The 13,007-nt window shown below is 44.3% G+C and overlaps 1 protein-coding gene and 1 non-coding gene across 2 annotated transcripts in view; both read right to left on the bottom strand.

Annotated features, from left to right (window-relative positions):
• The window catches only part of Dnah6 (dynein axonemal heavy chain 6), a 202,163-nt gene that overhangs the window by 125,245 nt on the left and 63,911 nt on the right, over positions 1-13,007 (bottom strand). The window contains exons 23-30 of the mRNA XM_021164519.2: positions 10,629-10,725; positions 9,468-9,687; positions 7,376-7,540; positions 7,087-7,197; positions 2,981-3,106; positions 2,740-2,895; positions 2,093-2,254; positions 1,295-1,432 (exon numbers count right to left, since the gene is read on the bottom strand). Of these exons, the coding sequence (XP_021020178.1) occupies positions 1,295-1,432; positions 2,093-2,254; positions 2,740-2,895; positions 2,981-3,106; positions 7,087-7,197; positions 7,376-7,540; positions 9,468-9,687; positions 10,629-10,725 (1,175 nt within the window). The remainder of the gene's footprint in view (positions 1-1,294; positions 1,433-2,092; positions 2,255-2,739; positions 2,896-2,980; positions 3,107-7,086; positions 7,198-7,375; positions 7,541-9,467; positions 9,688-10,628; positions 10,726-13,007) is intronic.
• LOC115031353 (small nucleolar RNA SNORA73 family) lies at positions 320-515 on the bottom strand. The gene has a single exon (XR_003836994.1). It is a non-coding gene; the product is annotated as a small nucleolar RNA SNORA73 family (small nucleolar RNA).

Genomic DNA, 13,007 nt, shown 5'->3' with positions numbered 1-13,007 from the left:
CCACATTTTCACAGAGTAGGTGGGAAACAGGACTGGATGCAGATGATAGGAGTCGCTTGGATTCTGTGTTTCTGTGATACCTGTAAAAATACTTCTCTACTTCTTTGAATTATCTTCACCTGCATCCATCTCCTCCACAAAGGGTTGATGCAAATAAAAATGCACCACAGAGACTGGCTCCCTTAGCCACTCATTAAAAGTCCAGCCTCAACTTTCTTTTCTATAATTCCCTACTTTATAGAGGTCATAAAACAAACAAACAAACAAAACAAAAAACCCTTGACTTTTTTTCTGTTTTTTTTTTAATTAAAATATTTTGAATTGTTTCCTGCATGGTTTGTCTCTTCGGTCATCATGCACAGCACTCAGAAGTCATAGGAACGTGCAGGAGCTGACTTGAAGCCCAGCCTCATCTCCAGCTTTGTGGAAAGGGACTGTAAAGGGACAGAGTCTTTGCTCCCTTATTCCACTAGGATAGAGCCTGGGAGAGTGGCCTGCTGGGGTTTCCATGTTGGACTTAATAACTTTACCAGGGACCCCAGCTTCACAATATCAACCCTATGGATGGAGCCTTACGAAGTGCGGTGTCTTCTGGAAGGGTCTGAGGGAGGAATTAGGGGACTTGTGGCAGTTTAGTTCCCTTGAGGGGATGAGGAAGGTTCTGGTTTGTGAAGGCCAAATTGTGCTGCTCGTTGGTGACCAAACCTAGTCGGTCCATCGTCCATAGCTATTACCTGCCAAATACAAACCCCCTTCTTCAGGAATGGGTGTGTGTTAAGTAGCAGGGTCACTCAGAATCTTCATTTGACCCTCAGATTTTTCCAGTAGTGAGCTCTGAAGAGCTGGCCTGAAGACCTATGGGCTCCTTGGGCTTCCCAGGTTCTCTCCTCTATTTTCCCACCAACACTCTGTAGACCTTGGAAGCCACAAAGAGAGTGGTGTGGCCCAGAAAAGAGGGCATTAAAGAAATAGCAGGTATGTAAATGTCAAATGTCAAAATCAAGAGATGAAAAATGAGGAGGAAAGTGTGTGTGTGTGTGTGTGTGTGTGTGTGTGTGTATTTTGGGGTGGGAAGAAGGGTTTCCCGAGCTCAGGCATTAGGGTCTCTGCATCCCCAGGATCCAGCACAGCGTGTATTTCTTCAATTTGCTTAGACAAGGACTTCATATACCCAAGGAAGTTCTGTGGCATTTACCGATTACTCTGAAACGATCTCCTTCCTAAGGCACTGCTTGCTGAATGCATGACCAATCTGAGAAAGCTACGTTAACAGCCAGCCAGCACGACCTCTCACCTTTGCGGCTTTGGCATTCCTAATGGTGATGAGTTGCTGGGCAATGACCGACAGGACTTCTATGTCAATCCGGTTGAATTCGTCAAAGCAGCACCAGGCCCCTGACTGTGCCAAGCCACTGAAGAAGCGCCCCATCATCTGAAACACAGGCAAAGCTGATCAGCTTCAGGCTGCCTTGCTGGTCTCCTCCAATGTTTACAATCTGGGGCTAAGACACTATCGAAGGGTGGTTTCTGGAATGGTGTTGCCAATGGTCTTCTAGCTACGATGAGCATTGCTCACCAGCACCGAGCACATTTCTACCAAGAGGTCATATCCCTTTGCTTTCTGCTAAGTGGTTTAAATATGATTTTTTTTCTTAAATAAAATAACCTGGAGTGTGTGTTCTCAAGGACTCTTCATTAATAACCTCCACTGAGCTCTGGAAAATATTTACAGGTTCTCAAAAAAAATGTTACACATTGAAGAGACAAACTTGACTGAAAAGACCTTGGAAAATTTCACTAGTGGGAACTTCCATTGCCTCTGAACCACTGTGGCAGGCATGCCCAAGAATGCTGAGAAGAGGGTCTCCATTCATTCTTTTTCTTTTTATAAGAGATTTATTTTTATGTTATGTTATATTTGGTCTGCATTATATATGTGCACCACAGGGATGCTGACCTGCTTTGTTTGTTCATCCTTCTTTAATACCACTCTCTCCTCCGTTCAACCTCACCTCAGTTTCTCCTCATTTAAAGTTGTGTTGCAAATGAAAGCATTTAAGGCTAGTATTCAGATTAAAAACTACAACTGCACCTTGTAGTCCAAACCATCAGAGCAGTTGAAGACCACACACTGGATGGCGAGTGCTTTTGCTAGGTCTTTGGTGGTCTCTGTTTTCCCTGTGCCAGCAGGGCCAGCTGGTGCGCCTCCGAGGTCAAGCTGCAAAGCCCCCATGAGGCAAAGATAGCAGCGATCCTGAAGAAAACAATCAAGTGTTTTTATCGAAGAGAATTGTCTTTAAATACAAGTTCATAGGCCTGATTCATTCATTGGCTAGAAGTGTATGTATGCGTGTGTCAGTGGTCAACATTAGGTGCCTTTCTCAATCACTTTCTCTTACTTTTTAAGCCAGGGTCTCTCACTGATTTGTTAGAGTGGCTGGCCTGTGATCTGCAGGGATCTTCCTGTTTCTGCTTCCCTACACTGTGATTGCAGCCCAGACCTCCATGCCCAGCTTCTTATATGGGTTCTGTGGATCTGATGCCAACTCTTCATGCCTGCATGGCAAGCACTTTCCAGACATCTCCCTGGCCGTGAAAATTTCTAGTGGAAATGTACTCGCAGACTCAGGCACACAAATCAAACAACGCAAATCTTTGCTTTGTAAAGATGTGGTGGCGGTGAAGACTTTCATGATGGCCTGGGCCAGTGTGAGTAAACCTCAGTGCTCAGTAACATACTGTGAGAGGAGTGATGACCAGCCTCGGGCACGCTCCCAAGTACTCGTAGGCATAGGTGTACTGGGACAACGCCATTCTAGCCACACAGTTATCTAGGTCCACGTCCCAGTAATAGCGCAGTTGCCGCTGCCAGTCGAAGGAGTCGGCTGAGTCTACCTGCATCAGTGACAGAAATGATGGATGGGTGAGACATATGGGGTTTGCGTCTTGCTGTGCCATTTTCCTTCAATGAAGCATTTACCTCGGCTTGAACCAGCTCAGAAACTATATCTCTTGCGTGCACATCAATGGTAATCAATGCAGTGATGATGTTTCTGTGTAATTTAGGAAGATTGCCTCGAACTAGTGCGGCCAGGGCATTTAATCTCTACGAAGGAAAGAATTTTGGCAGTGAATTTTCAACCTCAACTTGCAGTGTTTTCATTATTAGATTTAAAGTAGATATGTGATTTAAAACCCATCTAACCGGAAAATTTTATAATTCTGTGACCAAATAATACAACGTTTTAATTCCAATAACACTGCTATGAAGCATAGGTTATCTTTTTCGTATTTAAGATTTAGACACCGTTTTTGCATTGAAGCCAGCTGATGATCAGAGTGGGTCAATGACTGAATGGTTGTCACACAGCTGTGAAATAGCAAAAGTATACCTGAGCGGACATTTGCTTCAGAAAAGCCTCTGGTACATGGTGAAGTCGTTGGGGATAAAGTGTTCTACCTAGAAATTTATCAGACATGGTGGCACATGCCTTTAATCCCAGCACTCAAAGGCAAAGGCATTTCTGGAAATTTGGGGCTATCCTGGTCCAAACAGAGTTCCAGGCCAGACTGGTGGTACTTTTGATTCACGGGGGGCTGGGTGTGGGTGGGTGGGTGTCATTTTCTACTATTGCTAATAAAAAATTTGCAGAGCGTTTTAGCCAGGCCAATGACTAAATAAATACAAACATTTCAGCTCCTGATTCACCCTAAATTAGCATATCTTTATCAAGTAGAATGGTGATTGTGGGGGTCTTACACCTCAGGGCTGGATGCTCATTGTTATGCCTGGATGGGGCCACATCTGCAGATGGCCATGGGTCTTTCTCTGGGGCCACACTTCTCTCCTCTTGAGGAAGACCAGCACTGAGTCTTCCCTGTCTCCCTGAGGTGTTTCTGCTTCTCTCTGGGCAGCTGCTCCCTTTCCCTGTTCTATTTCAAGGGTGAATCTTTATAAATGCAGTGGCAACTCAAGTGTAATTAAATTTGGAGCTGAAGACCAGGCCTAGGCCCTTGTTGGACATATGGCAGGCAGATAGTATTTCTTTGTTGTCTCTATCGTGTTTCCGCTCTTTTAATTGTTTCCTTTGCTCGAAAAGGATTTTAATTTGGCATAGACCCATCGACTGGTTTTGCGTTTGCCATCATGGGCAGGAAATCAATGAGAAGGAAAATGCCATGGAACTTTACAGCTTTAGGTCATGTGTTTAAATCCTTCCTGAATCTTCTTTGAATTGATTTTTATATGCACCGTAAAATAACAATAATGGAAAAAGGACTTTAATGCCATTTTCCTAAGGAAGATATACCAATGTCCAATATCTATATATCTATATCTGTATTTATATCTATAAATCTATATATATGATACTGAATAGCTCTAGTTACCAGGCATGGAACCATCAAAACCTTAATATAAGAAAAATAAGATTATGAAAAATTTAAGCACATGTTATCCTCATCTCTATCTGAGAAGTTTCTGGTTTTGGTGAACAGTGATGGACAACGACTGCGCAAGATGCTAACGGTGTCCCCGCTCGCTTTTTATTGCCTAGATAGCCACAGTGACAAAAACCAGCTTTGGGGCAAAGGGTTCATTTCCACTTACAAGTTAGTCTGTTATCCAGGGAAGCTAGGATAGGAGATCAAGGTAGAAACTCAAAGGCCACAGAGAGTACTGCTTCCTGGCTTGCTCTCCGTTGCTTGCTCAGTTTGCTTTCTTGTACACCCCAGGATCACTTGCTCAGGGACTGTACCACCTACAATGGGCTGATCCCTCCCACATCAATCATTAGTCTAGGAAATTTCCCCACGGTCATGCTCACAGGGCAATCTTACAGAGGCAATTCTCATTTGATGCTCCCTCTTCTGAGATGACTCCAGCTTTTTAGTGTATGTCGACAACCAACCAACCAACCAACCATCCAACCAACCAACCATCACAGACAGTGAGGATTGAACGCTCAGCCTTAAATGGGACATTGACAGTGCACTCTCTGAGGCACAAGGGACTTAACAGAAGAGAGAGCAGAAGCCTGTAAGAGGCAGAAGACAGAGAAGGGCTGTGGAATGTCATCTTCATGGCACAGTACAGCCATCGCATGATGTCATAGCAGCCATAGTTGTCTGAGCTGGGGTTACACTAGGCTAGGTCTGTCAATGGGCATACCCCTCCTTGCTGAACTATTGGTAGTTACTCATGGGATGTGAGAGGAAGGTCAGTCGTTGCATTTATTATGTGACCAGTAGTGAGCCCACCAGGTTCCAATGGATAGTTCCAAACCAGTGGCTACACAAGTGACCCTGATTAAAATCAGTGGGTCATACAACAACACAGAAAGACATGGATGTGCAAAAGGGGTTTCTAAAGAGTGTGATGGGGATTATAGGGGTGGGAGACACACAAGAGAGAGCAGGGGCAAGAATAAATTGATTGCACTAAGTACATGTATGAAATTGTCAAAGAACAAAAGTTTAAAAAAAACACAATGTGATGCCATCTCAAACTTGTTATCAAAGATAAAAAGATAACAAGCACTGGCAAAGACGTGGAGCTGGGATTCCTGTATTCTGCTGGCAGGAAGATGATGTTGGGACATGTGGGCAAGACATGGTATGGAGGGTTCTCCAAAAAAATGGAGGTTTCTAAAAAACAAAAAGAATTAGTGTATGACTGAGTAACCCCATTTCTGAACACATGTATCAAAGAATTAAAATCAGCCTTAAGGAGCATGATTTACCACAGTTAGCACAAAGAAACCCATCACTGGATTAGTGGAGAAAAAAAAGATGTGTCCTGTACCCACAATGGAGTAGCATTCAGCCAGAAATGGAAGAAAATCCTGTCACAGGTGACAGGCAACATGGATGAATTGGGTGGAGATCAAGTTAAATAAAACAAGCCAGTCATAGTAGTGAGGTGTCTACAGTCATCAAACTCATACAGAAAAGAGCAGTGGTTGCCAGGGCTGGGGCTGGGGTGGGGATTGTTGCTGTTCAACAGACAGGAAACTGTAGAGTATGGCAAGAAGAATGGGTTCTAGAGGTCTGGTGCCCAACACTGAGCCTGGAAATACTGTACTGTGCATTTGCAATACTTTAAAAAATTTTGTGTGTGTGTGTGTATGTGTGTGTGTGTGTGTGTGTGTGTGTGTGTGCGCGCGCATATGCTGTGCTTGCATATTAAGTCTCACATGCATGCAGAAGCCAGAAGAGGACACAGAGTGTTTTCCCCCCATTGCCTTTTGTTTTATTGACAGTGTCTCACTGCAACTGAAGTTTGCTCTTTATGCCAGGCTGGCTAGCTAACCAGTCAGTTCCCAGGATCCACCTGTCTCTGCCCCACAACACTGTGTTTTAAGGTGTGCATGACAATGCTAGCTTCACTTGACAATTGTTAATGAAAATATTCATTTCTGTGAGAGGCATCCTAGTTGCAATAGCTACCTTTCTATTGCTGTTCTAAAACACCATTGTCAAGGCGACTTACAGAAGGAAGCATTCCTTTGGGCTTACGGTTTCAGAGGGTCTGAGTCCATGATGGCAGAGAGGAGGTATCGTGACTGAAGCAGGAAGCTGAGGACTCATCTTCAGCCTCAAGCGTGAAATAGAGAACTCATACACATGGAAGAGCATGAGGTCTGACACCTCAAATGACCACCCCCAATGACATACTTCCTCTAAAAAGGCCACACCTCCTGAGCCTTCCCTGATAGTGCTACCAACTGAGGACCAGCACTCAAATACTAAAACTATGGGGGACATCTCATTCAAACTACCACATTGATCCTAGTAAACACAATTAGGTCTAAATGTTTGAAAATCATTATAAATAACCCTTAAGTTTCCCCTTAGCTTTCCCCACTAGTTTATAGTCATTCACACAAATATTAAATAAACATCAAGGAAGTATCCCTAAGAAAAACAGAACACAATGGCTTCAGTAAGAACTCCAAAGCTTTGGAAGTCATTATCAGCACAGTAGAACTTCTGAAATAAAGTGAATTTGCATCAATCACGATTAAAACTACATGGGGATCATCTTGCATGATAACGTGTCCAGTGCCTCTTTGGGAAAGGACTCACCTCAAAATTTACTTGTTCAAAATCTTCCAGGGCTTCTATGTTGTCATCTTCACATTCTAGACTCTCAGTTAAATCCCGGCACCACATGATCTGAGAAATGGTCAGGATCACCTGCAACAACATGCCCCCTCATACATGTGCTATATGGTAGCACACCCCTTCATACATGTGTTATATTATAACACATCGCCTCATACATGTGCAGGATCACCTGCAATAACACCCCCCCCATACATGTGCTATCTGCACCAGACCAGACTCCCAAAGAGAAATTTAACAAGAGCCTTACTTGAGAAGGGTGGCCAGCGATCACCCACTCTGTCCTGGGTTTCCCCTGGTAATCAGCGATGGCAGCTTTGCACAGGCGGCGGAGAGATGTAAACATGGCTTCCTCCACCTTACCAAGCCATTCTTCCACATTGCCTCTTGCCTTGAGGCCTTTCCCCAGGCCAACCTATGAGGCAATTAGGATGATAAGGGAGTGTCTTAGGTGGGACTTGCAAACTGTCCACCTGTTGTATTTCTATAACTAAATCCCGAGCCTTGTAAACAGGGAGGCCTTTGACATCACATCACATAGCCCAGCCCTTTGGGGCTTTCTAGTCGAAGCATGCTCTTAGGGCTAGCTCCTTGAAAGGTCCCCCACAGAGTCCATGGATTTCTTTAATCATTTCCCATATCACAGTGCTGTAGTCTGAAGTCGACCCTGAGCATTGTTGTAGCTCTGCTCTCATTAGTCACACGTCTCCACAGCTGAAAGGTGCAGTCAACATCTCAGCACTTCTCTGTGGGACCGTGAAAGGCAGTCTGGTTTCTGGCTGAGCTAGGTTTGAAACCCAGGTGACCCTGCAGGTGACCCTGCAAAGGATGGTAGGAGTTTTGCTACGCTCCTGGACACCAGGACCCTGACACGAGGCTCCAGCTCTCCATAATTCTGTGGCCATTAGTCACCTAAGGGCAGTGCCCCAAACCCCTCCATAGGTGGAGGACATGACCACAGATCACATAGCCTCAAGACTGATCTCCATTTTAATGAGGACCTAAAGGTCTGAAGGGCTTAGCCAATTAAGCTCCCATTCCCAGACACTCCTCCCTGCAAAATATATTTAACCTCAGGCCCGCCCTGATAAAGTGGGGTACTGTTTCACTCATCACCATTCTCTGCCATGACAATAAATGCTTTAAAACCATGGACTGTCTCTTTTCATGGAGCGGCCCTTCATCTAAAGAGCCACGGCTAGTCTCCCACAGAAGGCCTCTCAGTGCTCCCAGTCATGGCCTCCACCAAGCCAAGCTGCCCACTGAAACAAGCCAAGGACTCTCTTTCCTGGGGGACCCAGCCGGAGTTCCTCTGTTTTCCTCTTCGGCCCCAGGCTAGATCCAGCCCGCAGGTCCCCACTCTGTTCTCAGCTCTTCTGTTGTCTGAGTGCCCAAGAACCAGATGGCTAGGGCCTCTGCGCAGTCCCTGGGACCCCAGACTGCGCTCTCCGACCCCTGGAGCGGGGTCCCTTGGCTTCTCATAGCCCTACACCTGCTCTCCTGCTTGTTTGCTCAGCACCTGCTAAGGGAAAGTGCAGAGCCCTGAGCGAACAGATGCAGGACACATTAACCCCCACACTTCTCATGCTTCTTTCTCTGATTTCTAATAACTCAGATATCTGCTCGTTTGGGATTCCCCAAACCACTTTTTTCACCTGCCTTTGAATTTTCATGTTTTCTTAATGTTCTATCCTTAATTGTCTTATTTTTTTCCCTTCAGCACCAGCAATGATACATGCATGCATGTGTGCATCTATAAATGTGTCTATGTAAATATGTATGTATGTATGTATGTGTGTATGTATACGTGTGTGTGTCCTCTGTGCAATCACCTGCTCTTCGGTCTGCCGATACTTGATTGTCTCAGTGGGTGTTCTCCATAGGCTGGCGCTACACAGCTCTGGAGGAGATGAAGTAACAAACTCTCACGCAGAGCTCATTAAGTCATTTACATACAACGGAAGGTCCCTGTCACCCTGCTAGTGATTCTATTTTGTGGAAGCCATTAGAGGATGATACATTTTGATCCGGGTATCCTGGCAAAACTCTTGGCCAGCCACTGTTCCTCTTTGCAAAGCTGGCTAATCCTTGATTGCTTCTTGCTAGTCCACTCCCCAAACAGACCATCCATTACAATTATGGTGACTTCTATAGTCGCTGGACAATTTCTCCATTAGATTTCCAGCTCCTCAAGGGTAAGAGTTTTAGCTCAGCTATCCTCAAAACTGCTGGGCTAGCAGAGTCTCTGGCAAGCGCAGGGTGAGAATGAGAGGCCTGTGCCCCGGGTCCCAGACATGTGATCATGTTCATCCACAGGGAACTATTAGTCTACAGCACATTACCCGTTCCCCCTCAGGTGACAGCATTGCCAAGATGTCGTTGGTGAAGACCTTTTCTGGCTCAGTATCGATGCCGGGTATTTTCCCTTCTGTAGGAGGCATGAGGGCAAACTCGAGCTTTGAAATGGAGTCGAAGCATTTCCTTAGGTGAGGCTGCACGGCTTGCGGATTGCGTGTCTGGGCCAAAATCTCCAGGAGCTCATCATTTGACAAGAAGTAAAACCTGCCAAGGTAAAGTCACTTGAAGTCAGGTGAAGCCTGACTTGACCGATGCCCAGCCTTGGGTAGCCGTGTAAGAGACAAGGTGCTGCCAGGAGGACGCCCCGGGCCTCTAATCACACTTGTTTGGGGATCAGGAGCAGGCCACGTATCTCTAAAGAAGTTCTTGTAAAGGTTTTTGATGATGTATCTCAAACACCTACGCCCAGTAGCTACAACAGAAAGGACTTTCCCAAGAATTATCAATAACAGTGGGTCTTGTTATAATGCTGATCTGTTTGCCTGCTGGTCTTCCAAGGCCTTGAGCCACATGAGATGGGTGGTTGCTGGGCCCTTAAAAGTGACAGAATATGATTCTGCCAACCTACCATTTCCAACCTTACCGTGGCCATACTTAGAAATAAGGCATCTTTTATGTGTTTCTGTATCATTTTAAGCAAAATGGGTAAAGAATGAGCTTGTCTGTACCTGACCACACTCAGGGTCACGTAATGCAAGTGTGCCTTAAAAATGCAATTGTCTCAGTCCTGGGTTTGTCTGAAACTCTAGATTTCCAAATCATGACAACACTGCAAAGTGAGTTGCCAGGCTTCACAGGGACTCATGGTGAGAGGGGTGCAGACTCTAGGACCCCCCCACTAAACACAGGGAATAGAAGAGTTAAGGCTGGAGATGCTGCAGAGCTAAGGATGTGGGAGATGTGGGAAGTGATGTTCTGTGGGTTCCCTGTACACTCCAGCAGAGACAGCTTTGCTCTCCTCCACTCTGAGCATTATCAAAGCTCAATATTTGCCCAAAGGTCTGAAGCAAGTCTGCAGGGAGGGGAGCGTGGGCATCCTCCTCTCCTCTCCAGGTCTCTGCTGTCTGAGGGTGTGATCTGCATCCCCAATCGATCTGCTCCACAACAAGACATCTCAGGTTGTTGTTGTTGTTTTTTTAACTTACCTTGGGAAGATAACTCTCTTTGACTCTAAATATGCCTCCAGACATTTCTGAATTTGGTCAAGTAATGCGTTATTGTTTTGAAAAGTCTCCAGAAGTCCTATATTTAAAAAAAAAAAGTTGGCCAAATTGTATTAAAATAGAGAATATGATTTCAAATGAAAGCAAAAGATATTAACATTTTAAAAGTCTTTGTTTTGTTTGGTAGAATAATGAATAATAAAATGGGAGTAGTGTTAGAAAAGCCTAGTTTTTTTAAAAAAAATTCTCCTTTTCATGTTGTGATATGTATGTGGTATGTACACGTTTGCAGGAGCACATGTATATGTGTGTGTCTATGTGTGTGGGTGTGTATGTGTGTCTGTGGGCGGGCAGTTATGTACGTGTCTGTGTAGTCAAGGCCTGGCACTGATATGAAGACTCTTCCTTAATGGTTCCTTCACCCTTTTTTTTTTTTTTTTTTTAGGCAGGGTCTCTCAGCCAAACCCAGAGTTCCCATCTCGATTTGCTTAGCTCACTCTGGGTATTCCCTGTCTCTGCCTTCAGGTTTTATAATACTTTTCAGGGATGGATGACGTGTGAGCCACAACCATCACCCTGTATCTGAGCAGATTCTGGAGATCTGAACTCCAGTCTTCTTACTTGTGTGGCCATTACTTTAACTGCTAAACCATCTCCCAGCCCAAGAATTGTTACACTTAGTTGATTGTAATCTTCTAATATTTACCTCGCTAGAACAGTGCTTTTAATTTAAAATAATCTTGGCAGGCATCCTCTGCTTTTAGGGGGCCGTGAGCCAGTGTCTTAGAACCTCCCTATTCTTTGCCACTCTCCTTTTATAAAATGTTAATTAATTTACTTATTTATTTTTACATTTTCTGAGCATTGGTGTTTTGCCTGCATGTGTGTCTGTGTGAAGGTGTCAGATGTTGGAGTTATAGACAGTTGTGAGCTGCCATGTGGGTGCTAAGATTTGAACCCCATTCTTCTGGAAGAACAGTTAGTGCTTTTAACACTAACCCATTTCTCCAGCCCCTCCTTGTCAGCTTCTTATTGGCATGTTTTCTGTCATGGTTAAGTGCTAGGTGTGGTGATGCTATTATTCTTCATTATTAAACTGGAACTCCTTAGGCAGTGGCTTCCATGACTCTTCATCTTTGTACCTTTGATACTGATCACATTGCCTGCTTTCCTACCTGCCCAAGACTCAAATCCCAGATCTGTGTCTTCTGAGAACCTATATGGTCAACAGCGCCATCTAGTGGCCAGCCACCCACTTACACACACTGGTCTTAGCCTTGTGTCCTAAGCAAGACTCAATCAATCTCTAAGCGCTCCACTCCAGCCCAGATGGGACTCCATCTGGCAACGTTCTAATAAGCATGTGTGTACCTTAGGGACCTCACATCATTCTTTATTCTTCCTCTGCCATCAACAATTCTCCTTCTGGGCCAAAGAAACTTTTACTCACTCTTTCCTGAAAGTTTCTGCTCAAAAGCCATTTTATTGAAAAGTCCAATAACACAAACACACACAACACACACACTCGTATATACACACAAACAATATATATATACATAAATGTTTACATACATACACATATATACATAGACACACACATATACACAAACATAAACACATGCATGTACACATACGTGAACACATGCACACATATACACACATGAACACATAATATATGCATGCATACAGACATGAATGCACATATACACACATACACATGTATGTACATACATACACACACATACACACATATATACACATGCACATACATGCACAGATATATACATACACACATTTACACATGCACACATACATATATACATACACACATACACACATGGACACATACATTCACGCTTTTATGCATGCAAACACATACACACACATACTAGCCCATAGCCACTCCCTTATTCTACTTTAATATTTTCCATGGCTTTATCATCAGCTGGAATCAGATTTATTACAGGTGTATACTACTTTATTTGAAACCTTTAAGGCCAGATGTATTTTGGAATCATATTCTTTTTTATTTCAAAAGACTGTTCCCATTTATCAACTGATAAATTCTGTAAGAATCTCTGGGCAACGAACATAGCTCACAAAGTTGCCTTTGCGAGGCAGGGACGGTGTCTGAGACTATGGCCCATCAGAGTCACATGCTGCCATTAGCCATAGGACAAGCCAGCTGTCCAAGGCTTTGGTATAGAGTGTAAACCTCAGTGAGTATACACTGTTAAAACATTCCAACCCCGATGCTGTGGGAGGATGTGACATCTCCAGTGGTGCAGCCACCGGCAAGGCAGCCGAGATCCTGTAAACAACACTGAACTCATCGGTTCACACACACAAAGACATGGGAGT

Source organism: Mus caroli, unplaced genomic scaffold (assembly GCF_978045245.1).
Source record: "Mus caroli unplaced genomic scaffold, Mus_caroli_1 scaffold_7, whole genome shotgun sequence".
Taxonomy (NCBI): domain Eukaryota; kingdom Metazoa; phylum Chordata; class Mammalia; order Rodentia; family Muridae; genus Mus; species Mus caroli.
This window is presented reverse-complemented; position numbering and strand designations above follow the sequence as displayed.